Source organism: Balaenoptera musculus, chromosome 11 (genome assembly GCF_009873245.2).
Source record: "Balaenoptera musculus isolate JJ_BM4_2016_0621 chromosome 11, mBalMus1.pri.v3, whole genome shotgun sequence".
NCBI classification, from domain to species: Eukaryota; Metazoa; Chordata; class Mammalia; order Artiodactyla; family Balaenopteridae; genus Balaenoptera; species Balaenoptera musculus.
The window spans coordinates 32,690,910-32,704,033 of record NC_045795.1 but is presented as its reverse complement, the minus strand read 5'-3'; the positions used below and the strand labels follow the sequence as shown (position 1 = coordinate 32,704,033).

The following is a 13,124-nucleotide window of genomic DNA, read 5'->3' as shown; positions in this document are numbered from 1 at the left end:
TACGATACAAAAGAAAGCTAAAGTAGCAGTTTTCATATTTGACAAATATAATATTTATGGTAGAAAACGTAAGGGACACAGAAAGACAGCCCGATTAAAAAATGGGCAAAGGATTTGAATAGACATTTCTCTAAATGCTCCGGTTGGTTATAGTTGCACAACCTTGTAAATATATTAAGAACCACTAAGTTGTATACTTTAAGAAGGCGAATTTTACAATACGTGAATTATATCTCAATTTTTTAAAAAGTGATCTGTATATTTGGTCTTAAAGGCCAAACCTCACTTAATTCTCAAGGCTTAGAGCCATGCAGATTGTTCTCCCACTATATATATTGCAAAAAAAAATTAGAAACAAATAACAAAAGAGTAGGTTAAACAAAGTTTGGGAACTAACATTGCTAACATTAAGTAAAAGAAAATCACTGAAATTACTGAGGAAATTTAGAAACAGAACTGAATATAAGATTACATGTTGTAATTTTGGGGACATAGCTAAAGTAGTATTTAGAAGGAAATGTATAACTTTAAAATGTTTGCCAAAAAAAAGAAAGGTTAAAAATAAACTATACAAACATACATTTCCTGGCTGTGTCTGCTGAAAGGGCCTAGAGACATGAAACTACCATAGCAGTGAGCATACCTGGTACCCAAATACTGGTTTCTAAATACCATTGTCCAATAAAAAGAATCAGAGTTCCATGGAGGAATGATTGATTCCAGGGCTGGGACAAGGAAGATAAAAAATAAGCCTGGAACATGTTATGTTGCCAGAGGTAAGAAAGTGCTCAAAAAGGAACAGGGCCTGTTGAAAGGGCATGGGGACCAAACTGAAAGAGTTCCCAATGGCCACAGCTAAAACAATTTGGGTAATAAAATAAGTAATGATAGTATTAAATTATAACCCATAGAATAAAATAAATATCCATGAGTCCATACTCTTTGAGTAAATAAACAGGAGAGAAGGGATGTTTTCAGTAGTTTTCCTGTATTGAAGAGTTACAGTTAATAAATAAAACAGAAAATCACCATTAGGCAAATAACACAGTAATAATTGTAGTCTAGATCCATTGGTAGATGCTAAAGCTAGTGGGTGAAATTTTGAGGAGAAATAGGATGTTTGCATAGTCACAAAATATCTCCCCAAATATATTTAATTACAAAAGGAACAATAACAACTTTACAGTGAAGAAATCCAGCAGACACCATCTTAATGAAGTGAGCAAAGGTAACATCACCAGTAATAAAACATATCAAATCAACACGTGCCCTGTGTTATGATGCACTGAGAAAGACACAGCATCATTCCTCTGGTGTTTTTGCCAAAAATGCATAACTCAATCTAATCATGAAAACATCAGAAACGCAAATTGTGGAACATCTGCAAGATAACTAACCAGTACTCTTCAAAAGGGTTATGGTCTCAAAGTCAGGAAAAGACTGAGGAACTGTCAATCTTTTGGAGATTAGAGGAGATTAAGGAGAAATGACATCTAATGTAATGTGGGAGCCTGTGTTGGATCCAGAAGAGAAAAAAAGGACCTTAGTGGGAAAACCAATGATATTTGAATAAGGTCTGTAGTTAATAATATTGTACCAATGTTTTTGGTACAATTTCCTTGTACAATTTCCTTGTACTATGGTTAACATTAAGGAAAGCTTGGTAAGGGTGTAAAGGAACTCTACTATTTTTGCAATTTTTCTATAAATAAAATTATTTCAAAGATAAAAAAGAAAAACAAGGTAAACATTGAGTTCAAGACGTTTGTAGAAACAGAATTGAGCACATTCAAAGGAAAAAGAAGAAAGGAAATAAAAAGATCAGAAAATGAAGCAAAAGTAAAAAGTTGAGATACTTTTTGGAATTATTAAGGTAGTTTTCTGAGAAGACTGAGTAAGAAAAGAGAAGATGCACATATGTAAAATTCAGAATGAAGATTGAGAAGTACACTCACTGCATTCCTTTTAGTGATGTCATTTCTTGCCGAAGCTGGGTCCTCTCCATTGTTGTGATTAAAAAGCAAATACCTGTGGAATAAGAAATGAGGGTGGTGGTATCCAGTCTGATTCTAAGATTTGAGAAATTGTGCGGTGCCTAACAGGTACTAAGTTCTTTGAGTCTAACTGTTTGATAAATAGAATGATTAGGTGTTTCATTTGGTCTAGTGATACCCTGAAAGAAACTGTTGAGACACTAAAGATGCTATGAACTAAGAAAGTTTGACAACCTCTGAAATATGAGAATTACGAATAAGTAAATGCTAAAAAAAAAAAATTGAAAATGTAGATGAAATGGATAAATTTGTAGAAAAATGATAGGCAATTTGAATATAGTATGAAAACATTGGAATGGTGATCAAAGATCTTGCCTCCCAAAAATCGCATACCTGGATGACTGTGTATGGGTGAGTTCTATCAAATTTTGAAGGAACAGTTAATTCCCTTCTTAAACAAGTTACTGCAGAAAAGAGGGAAAGAGTGAAAGCTGCCTAACTCTTTATGTGGCTACTTAATAAGCTTGATTTGAAACCCTGATAAATTCAAGAGGAGACATTATAAAGCCATTTCCCTTACTAATGTAGATGAAAGGGATCCTAAATAAAATATTAGCTGTCTGAATCCAAGAATATACTAAAAGAGTGATGCGTCATGATCAAATGGAATTTAGTTCAGGAATCCAAAGATAGTTCATCTTTAAAACAATTATTGATGTAATTCACCATTTTAATAGTTGAGAAAAGAAAAATGTTTTTCTGATTTGATTCAGAAAAGCATTTTATGTATTTCAATTATTGTTTGTGATTTAATTCTTAGCAAACAAAGAATATATAAGGGAACTCTATTGAGTATTTGTGTATTGGATTTTTAGAAGTTTTTTATTATAGACAGTTTCAAACATAATAAAGGTAGGGTGAGTGGTACAATAGACGTGACAGGTAATAATCATTGCTCAGCTTCAGCAATTATCAATATATGGCAACTCTTTTTAATCTATATACACACACATACACTCTCATACACTTTTTTCCTGCCCTGCTAGATTATTTTGAAGCATATTCCAGACAACATGCTCTTTTTAATCAATACTCAGTATGTACCTTTTTTCTCTATAACCATTAATATCCTAAAATAATTAACACTAATTCCTTAATATTATCTGCTGTCTAGCAGAGTTGAAATTGTCCTGATTGACTCATAACTGTGAATTCAGTGTTCACACATTGCGTTTGGCTGTTATTCTTCATTTTTTCTTTTAAACTGTAATAGCTCTTTTACCTCTTTCCTTCCTTCTTTTTTCCATTATGTTACTAAGAAACCAGGTCATTTGTCCTATGGAATTTTCCACATTCTAGATTTGGCTGATTGTGGCCCCATGGTGTTGCTTAAACGTTTCTTTTTTCCCTATCTTTCCTCAAAACAGGTAGTTAGGCTTGATTAACTTCTATTATTGGGGGGGGTGGATAATAGTTTCATAATTATTGATGCATAACTTTTTTTTTAAGGGAACTTTATTATTTTTATTTATTTATTTATTTATTTTTGGCTGCGTTGGGTCTTCGTTGCTGCGCGGGCTTTCTCTAGTTGCAGGGAGCAGGGTCCAGTCTTTGTTATGGTGCGCGGGCTTCTCATTGCGGTGGCTTCTCTTGTTGTGGAGCACAGGCTCTAGGCACGCGGGCTTCAGTAGTTGTAGCATGTGGGCTCAGTAGTTGTGGCTCAAGGTCTCTAGAGCGCAGGCTCAGTAGTTGTGGCGCACGGGCTTAGTTGCTCCATGGCATGTGGGATCTTCCTGGACCAGGGCTCGAACCTGTGTCACGTGCATTGGCAGGTAGATTCTTAACCATTGTGCCACCAAGGAAGCCTGATGCATAACTTCTTAATTCTTGATATCAGGAGGTACATGATGCTTGGCTGCTTTTGTTAAAATTGATCAGTGGGTTTAGGTACCTGGCACATGCAACCATCGTGAAGGCCTCCAGCAGCCTCTTATTTATGTTTTTTGCCGCACCACGTGGCACGTGGGATCTTAGTTCCCCAACCAGGGATTTAACCTGTGCCCCCTGCGTTGGAAGCACAGAGTCTTAACCACTGCCAGGGAAGTCCCTCCATCAGCCTTTTTACCTAATGTTTTAGCAGTCACTGATGCTTGCTGCCTGGGTCGTTATTCATTAGGGGGTAGCAAAATGGTGCTACTCTTTATCATCTACTAATTTATCATCTCTTCTTTGTTTATAAGCTAGTCTTCTATGAAAGAAACAGTCCCTCATCGATCCTTCGATAACCCTGAGGCACAGTTTATATAGGAAAGACAAGATAGATGCTTGATTCTTTCTAGAAGAGCACTTTCTTAGTAAACCTACAGTGAACATAATACTTAGATGTGATTACTTTAATATCTAAAGCAAGACAAGGATGCCTACTATTACTGCTCTTGTTTAACATATTACTAGAAGTCCTTGTCAACAGTACAAGGGAAGAAGAATAACTATTGTAAGGAAAAAGATTAAATTGTCATTATGTACAGACTGTATACTCATTTACTTCAGGGGAATAAAACAGAATCAGCAAACTATTAAAACTGCCTTGAGTTCATCAAGGGTCTTAAAAATCAATACTATTTCTTTTTTTATTATCCTTAACCAACTAGAAAATGAAATTTTAAAAAAATGTGTATCATTTAAACAACAAAACCTAGAAAGTGTCTAGATATTAGTCTAATCAAGAATACACAGGACTCATATTAAGAAAACTTTAAAACTTCAATAAAAGATACAGGAAATAATCGTGGACATGATAATTTACTCTTATAAGGATGTTATTACTTCTGAAGTTTATCAATAAATTCCAAGTGATCTCTGTCAAAATTTTAGCTGGGTATTTTCGAGGAACTCTGTAAACTTATTGTGTAGAAGAATAAATAATAATTCATGAATAGTTAAATCAACCTTTAAAAAAGGAGAATAAAGGGGAATTTACCCTATCAGATATTAAGATATATCAATACTACAAAAGGCCATAGTAATACAGTGTGGTATAGTACAAGAACAAACAAATAGATCACTCTTAGAGAACTTAGATAATAGACCCAAGGATATATGGGAACTTAGTATGTTATAAAGGTCACACCACAATCAATAGGTAAAAGTTAGGTTGTTTAGTAGATGGTTTTAGAAAAAGCAGCTCATTATATATGGAGAAATAAAACAGTATCTCTATCCTATATCATATGCAAAGGTAGATTCCAGATGGATTAAACACCTAAATGTGGAAGATAAAACCAAAAGGTTTAATAGAAGAAAATTATTTTCTTTAAAAACATATATATTTTTGTGACCTAGGGTTGGGGAAGGAACTTCTAAAACCTCAAAGCACAAACAATTTGTGTGTAAATTTAATTGCATCAAAAGAGGGAGCTCTATTTAACAAAGGACCCCATGGGCAAAACTAATACACATGTGACAAATGGGAGACAATATTTGCAATGTTTAAATTGCCAAGTGATTAATGTCCTCTAAACTAGACTGTATAGGAAACTCCTGCAAATAAACAAGATAAAGAAAGCAATCCCAGCAGAAAAATGGGCAAAGGATATAAACAGGCAGTTTATAGAAAAGGAAATCCTCAAAGCAGTAAGCATATGAAGAGTTGCTCAAATGTATTAGCAGTCAGAGAAATACAAATTAAAACAGTAAGATAGGGGCTTCCCTGGTGGCTCAGTGGTTAAGAATCCGCCTGCCAACGCAGGGGACATGGTTCGAGCCCTGGCCCAGGAAGATCCCACATGCTGTGGAGCAACTAAGCCCGTGCGCCACAACTGCTGAGCCTGCGCTCTAGAGCCCGCAAGCCACAACTCTTGAGCCTGCGTGCCACAACTGCTGAAGCCCGCGCACCTAGAGCCCGTGCTCTGCAACATGAGAAACCACTGCAATGAGAAGCACATGCACTGCAATGAAGAGTAGCCCCCGCTCGCTGCAACTAGAGAAAGCCCACGTGCAGCAATAAGGACCCAATGCAGCCAAAAAAAAAAAAACAAACAAACCAAAAAACAAAAAAGACAGTAAGATATTTCATATATGTTAAGCTGGCACATATTAGCAAGCGAGATAAAAACCAAATGCTGATGAAGATGCAGGTTATAAAAACTCTTACACACTGCTGGGGCACATGTAGCCACTCTGGACAGTAGCATGGCACTCAGAATTAAAACTCTATATGTATATGACCCAGCAATTCTGCTTTTGAGTTTATATGCCGAAGAAAATCTCAATCAGATCCATAAGAAAACATTTACAGGAATATTCATTGCAGCATTATTTGTGGTAGAAAGGCATTGGAGGTAATCCAGGTGTCCGGTGCATGGATAGTAGAGAGAAAAAATGTTTTGGATACATGCCATGGCATATTATATACCAATCAGAAGCAGCAAATCAAATGTACACAGACAAAATGAATGGATTATGTTACAGAATTGAAAAAGAACAGAATGAGATATAACACAGTAAGATTTGCACACATCAAAAATAATGCACTCAGTAAACAATAAGGATTTACTGTATAGCACAGGAAACTATATTCAGCATCTTGTAATAACCTATAATGGAAAAGAATCTGAAATATATATATATACACACACACATGTATATCCGAATCACTTTGCTGTACACGTGAAACTAATAAAATATTGTAAATCAACTACAATTTAAAAAATAAAAAATTTTCTAAATACATGCATTCAAAAACATTTTGCAAGAACACATACAAATTAAAGGGCACACAATAGGCATAGTAGGGTGGTTGCCTATGAGGATACAGAAACAAGGATAAGGGGAAATTTAAAGATTTTCATGACTCCCCATCTCATTTCATAGAATCGTAGAAATTAGTTAAGATATGATCTGTAAATGTATCTAAATGGCAGTATGATAAAAGCAAATGAAATGATCGAAGGCACCACTGTCAACCCATTCACTTTGTGGAACTCCTACTCCCCCATCAGGATGTCTTATGAACCATAAGTGTTGTGTGACCATCAGATATACAGACCGAGTGTGGAGACCCACGTCAGCCTGTATATTGAACACTTAATACGTTATTGCCATTTTAATTAGTTAAAATATCTTAAGAATTTATAATATTTAAAATCTATTCCATATACATCTGTGTGTTTTAATATAAAATAGGATTTCCCCAAATCTTTAGGGAAAATTGCCATTCTAGTAATATGTGCCTTCTAAGACCCCCTAGTACACATCCAGTATGAGAAGCAGGTTCTTAAGCTGACTCCATTAATCAAAGATCTCACAGATCTTTGGGAAAAATAATTTCTTTTCTTCTAACACTAAGGCATTTCACTATTTTGGCTCTTCCAAGATGGATTCCAATTTGAAATATTATGTGGTAAAATATACAGTTATTTTATGACACTCTGATTTTTTTTTTTCTTTAACTTTACAGAGACTGTGCAGTTGATCCAACTTGTGTTTTATGCATGGAGTGCTTTTTGGGAAGTATTCACAGAGACCATCGATATAGGGTTAGTAATATCCAGATAATAACCACACCTAGTATTGAATTTTATATTCAATACCTTTTCTTTTTAAAATTCCAAGATTTAACACTGAAACAGGGGAGAGTGGTTTAAGAAATGTGTTATTCAAATACCATTAAACATACGATGGCAGTGTAGAGATGAATTATGAATCCAGATTTCATGGAACACATGGTTTAAGATGAAAAGACTATAGATAGCAGCTCTTTCAGTATTGGTTTTCAACTAGTTTGTTTTGTTATTTTTTTTAATGTTTATTATCTTTATAATTCTAGGTTTATAAAGCAAGTTATCAAAAATTAGAGGATAAAGGTGAGAGTTAAAATGCAAGAGGGAGGTTCTGAAGGGAGATGAGTGAGCAATTAAGTAAAAGTGACAGGATTATACCTTTAAGAAATGGTTCTATCTATTGGTCAGCTTCTGCAGAAGATTTGTCATTTCTTAATATTAAAGAGGCATCTACTACAATGTAGAAAAGGGCCAACTTCAGAACAAAAGACTAACCAATTTTTTTTTTTTTTTTAACTGCTGTAATGCAATCGTTACTTTTCCAAAAATCAAGTATGTTTGCTTTTAAGTCAGGGATACAAAATACGTAGGCAGATTATTGCTAAGCCTGTCCTGGTTCCTCTACTGGAAGCTGAAGACAGAGCTATGAACATTCAAAAATTTAGGGAACTGTTAGTAGCTGGAACTTTTCACCCTAATCTCAAATAAAGATAGAGAAGAAATATTGCAATCTTCTTACTAATTCAAGACTTTTGATTCAGGACTTTTCCTCCTGTTTGTTTTTATTTACTCTACCCGAGTATTGTTAACAGTGAACTAAAACAGCTGCAAAATTGAATTCATATTTTTATATGTTCTTTTTATTTTCATAAATCAGTAAGAGAATCCTGTTTCCTTTAAACTGTTCTGCCTATCTTTGGTTACCAGAACGTGCATAAAAGCTATAGGGTGAGGTTATCATCTTCCATATGGCTGCCTGCCCATGTTTCTTGGCATATATCTTTGCAGCCCCTAAGAATAACTGTCATTTGTGAGTTTACATTAATTACCTTGTGATATGTAACACACAAATACTTACTTTGGGCAAGATATGAAAGGCTCTTTCTAAAATTTCCTTCTCATACCCATCTATAAACTCTCACAGTATTTTTTTAAAAAGCAGAATTTCCAGTCTACTAATTATTAAATAATAGGTTTTATCTTGCCAGATTCCTTGAATCATTGCCACATCTTAAGGAAGCATGAATAATTTTGAAGCCCACAAGTGGTAAAAGGTTTTATGACTAGGCACTCCATGTTTCTGTTTCCAGAGCTTCCTTCCTTTTCAAAGAATGCTATTTAGAGAGTGTTAGAAAAGAAAAATAAACTATTTCTAGTTTTTTTGGTCACTTTCTCTAATGCAGATGCACTCTTATTAGACTTTTGTAGAAGACAGCAGCTATAGGAATCTTTGTCACTCTTGAGTCTGTTATGTTATAACCTGGTAGCATAGATACCAACAGTATACCAATTTAGCCAAAACCTAGCAAGAAAACCCTTGTTATTTTCCTAATTAGGAAGTCATGCAAGTGGACATATTTTACCTCTTTAAAATAGCTGTAGCTTGCTAGACACTACAGAGTAGCTTATTTTATTTTGAAATCACTTAAATTAGCCTATAGGCTTATTTAAAATCAGCTTTAAAACATTGAGAGGTTTGGCATTTTATTTAATTTTATCCCTCCAAAGAAATTAACACTTCAGCAATGTTATTTCCTTAGCACTTGATATTCCTATTTATAATCCGATAGCCCTCAGTAAATACTTATTGACAAGATACTTTACAATTTTTTTTCAAGATGACAACATCAGGAGGTGGAGGTTTCTGTGACTGTGGTGATACTGAAGCTTGGAAAGAGGGTCCTTACTGTCAGAAACATGAACTTAACACCTCTGAAATTGAGGAAGAAGAGGTAAAAACATTTTCACAAAATTGTTCCTAAGGAAGTACTGTTAACCATGTGTTTGAAATATTTTCAGACATAAGAATTAGGTTATAATATAGCAATGGATAAGTAAAATATCAATAGTCCTCTCACTATTAACAGTGACCAAGTAGATATTTCGAAAGTTTTTTGCATTTTATGGATGGCATACCATTACTAGTAGAACACACTTGAAATTCTAGAAATTTAATTTAATTTGGACTTTTGCATTTGTTTGTTTTATTTTAAGCATATATGAGTTTTTTTAAGTCCTCATTTATTATTAAAGGGATTATTTTTCCTATATATGTAGATCAGTTAACTTAGTTGGTTTTTGTTTGTTTTGTGACTAAGACTTTGTAGATCAGATACCTTTCTTTTCTGTAGTCCTACATGGCAGCCAATCCTACTCATCATCTCCTGGTAAATCAATGTCATTGGATATGTGATGGGACCAAACATTGGGATGATAGCTCAGTACAAGTTATACTCGTTCCAGCTGTAAATATGTGCTTTCTAAAATTGTTGTTGATCCTTTATTATTTTTCTCTAAATGATATTTGTAATGAAATAATGGGCTCTCACTAAATAAATACTTGAAACTCTGCCGTTTGTGACAATCTGATGTTTGATTTAAGATCCTTATTTCAGATTTTAATTTTAAATGGCAGAGAGGTGGGTACATTAAAAGAACTTATGCATTGTTAGTAAGTAGGTCTGATACCGATCTGGGGCAAGTGGACATTAATAGTCCTTCCTAGTGCACATGTCTTCCTGGTCTCAGATATTTTAACAGAATGACCGGAGAACTTATGGTGTAGGACAATATCTTTTAGACTGTGTTTCACTGTGTTTTAGACAGATGAAAATTTGTGCAAAATGATTCAGTGCTATAGAAAACATATATATTTGTGTTTCATTTGCTTTGTGCATGTGTCCTAGGATTTGCTACAGAGAGATGCCAAGTGATCAGGGTTTCAGATTTCTCTACTGCAATTGGAGCAGCTCTGTTTTTATCTCTTACATATTGGGTTGGCATTCTGTATATAAAAATATAAGTAAGGCAAACAAAGACATATTTGGAAAAAATGGTTTTGCTTTTAAAAAATAATTGAAAGCTAGTGTAAAACTTTAGGACTCTGGGAGAAAATATTTGCAAGTCATATCTGATAAGTGTCTGTTATCCAGAATATATATCTTAACAACTCAACAACAAAAAGACAACACAATTAAAAATGGCCAAAGGACCTGAATAGACATTTCTCCAAAGAAGATATAATACAAGTGACCAACAAACACATGAAAACATGCTCAAGAGTATTAGCCATTAGGGAAATGTAAATCAAAACCACAGTGAGATACCACTTCACACCCACTAGGATGGCTGTAATCAAAAAAGTGGCAAATAGGTGTTGGCGAGGCTATAGAGAAATTGGAACTCTGTACAGTGCTAGTGGGAATGCAAAATGATTTAGCACTGTGGAAAACAGTTTGGCTATTCCTCAAATGTTAAACATTGCCATGTAAGGCTGTAATTTCACTTCTAGGTATATACCCAAAAGAATTAAAAACAAGTATTCAAAAAAAAAAACAAAAAAAAAACAAGTATTCAAATAAGTACATGCACACACATTAGTAGCAGCATTATTCATAATAGCCAAAAGGTGGAAACAGTCAAAATGTCTTATCAGTATGTGAATGGATAAACATACAGTGTAATATTACTTAGCTGTAAAAAGGAATGAAGTACTGATACATGTTGCAACGTGGATGAACTTTCAAAACATCATGCTAAGTGAAAGAAGCCAGACACGAAGGGTCACATACTGTATGATTCCATTTATGTGAAATATCCAGAATAAATAAGTCTGTAGAGAACACAGACTGGTGGTTGCCAGGGAATAGGGAAGGGAGAAATGGAGAAAAACTGCTTAATGGGTAAGGGGTTTTACTTTGTTGAAGTGATAGAAATGTTTTAGAACTAGATAGAGGTGATTGTGGCTCAACATTATGAATGTACTAGATACCACCAGATTGTTCACTTTAAATTTTCTAAGAAAAATTATGAATCCGCCTGCAGTTACTCTCTTGGCTTTATCCTCATACATTAGTGGGGTAGCTATCAAATAATGAAGACTCCGGTTAGTTTCCTGAATTTTTAGAAGATGCCAGCAAAATAACCTGCCTGGCTGAAATTGTATGGTCCTGCCTGGAGAATATATATTCCAGCAACTTGACAGAGAATCGAACCTCCAGACTTTGCCATTTAATTCCTATTTAAGAATTCAGTTAAGAGAAATGAAGTCTTCGAGAAAAGACTATAAGATATTAAAAAGATAACAAATAACATTATATTTAGCATACCTGGTCCCCACTCATTAAATCCACACATTATCTAGGGTTTTTCTATTTTATGCTTGAAATGGAAGAAGGCTATATAATATTTGAAATGAACCTTTTTAGCCTGTCATAGAATTGTTTTTATTGAATATAATTTTTTTGTTATACATTCAGCCTACATCTTAAGAAAAAGTTGGAAAAAATTTGATTATATACTTCTGTTGGGGTAGTGTTTAGAAGTTCCACAGGTCTTCTCAACTTTTGGCATTTGGGGTGGGACATTCTTCATTGTACAGGCCAGGGATCAGCAAACTCTGGCCCCACAGGCCAGATCTTGTCTGCAACCTGTTACTGGTACCGCCATAATCGAAGAATGGTTTTTATATTTTTAAATAGTTGAAGAAAAATCAACAAGGGTAGTATTTTGTGGCATGTGAAGATTATGTGAAATTCAAATTTCATTATCCATAAATAAAATTTTATTGCAACACAGCCACGCTTAATTGTTCATGTACTGTCTATAGCTGCTTTTCCACTACAACAGCAAAACTGAGTAGCTATGACAGAGACCCTGTAGCCTGCAAAAACTAAAATACTTAGTGACTCTTTACAGAAAAACTTTACTGACCCCAGGTGTACACTGTCAGAAGCACTGTGTTTATTATACCTAATTCCCACTCATTAAATGGTAATAGCATCTTCCATCACTGTGACAACAATAAATGCCCAACTAGGTTTCCAAATGGGCCCTTGAGCACGGGGGGTGAGTACGGAGGCTGGTGGGATGGTACGTTTCCTAGTGTCTCCTTTGTTGATCTTTATAAAAACCGTAAGAAATTTCTCTTAGGTCTCTGCATTAGGAAATGTTACGTTTCTCTTGGTGTGAGTCTGGTAACTGACTGTGTTTCCTTTTGTTGGGGCATCTTGAAAACAGCTTGTCTGTAGTAGCTGTATGGAAATTTACATGATTGGCATTTATAAATAGATGTTATCTTGACTTCAGTTTATTTTCCTTCCTTTATTTTCATTTTACCTGCTTTGTATATCTTTTTTTTTTTTTTTTTAAGGAATGGGTTGGACTTGAGGCTGATGCCTTTTTTTTTTTTTTTTTTTTTGGCTGTGTTGGGTCTTCGTTTCTGTGCGAGGGCTTTCTCTAGTTGTGGCAAGCGGGGGTCACTCTTCATCGCGGTGCGCGGGCCTCTCACTATCGCGGCCTCTCTTGTTGCGGAGCATAGGCTCCAGACGCGCAGGCTCAGTAGTTGTGG

The 13,124-nt window shown here is 34.8% G+C and overlaps 1 protein-coding gene across 1 annotated transcript in view; it reads left to right on the top strand.

Moving 5' to 3' along the window:
* UBR2 (ubiquitin protein ligase E3 component n-recognin 2) overlaps positions 1-13,124 on the top strand; it is a 116,005-nt gene that overhangs the window by 27,030 nt on the left and 75,851 nt on the right. The window contains 2 exon segments of the mRNA XM_036870431.1: positions 7,453-7,531; positions 9,394-9,507. Coding sequence (XP_036726326.1) covers positions 7,453-7,531; positions 9,394-9,507 — 193 coding nt within the window.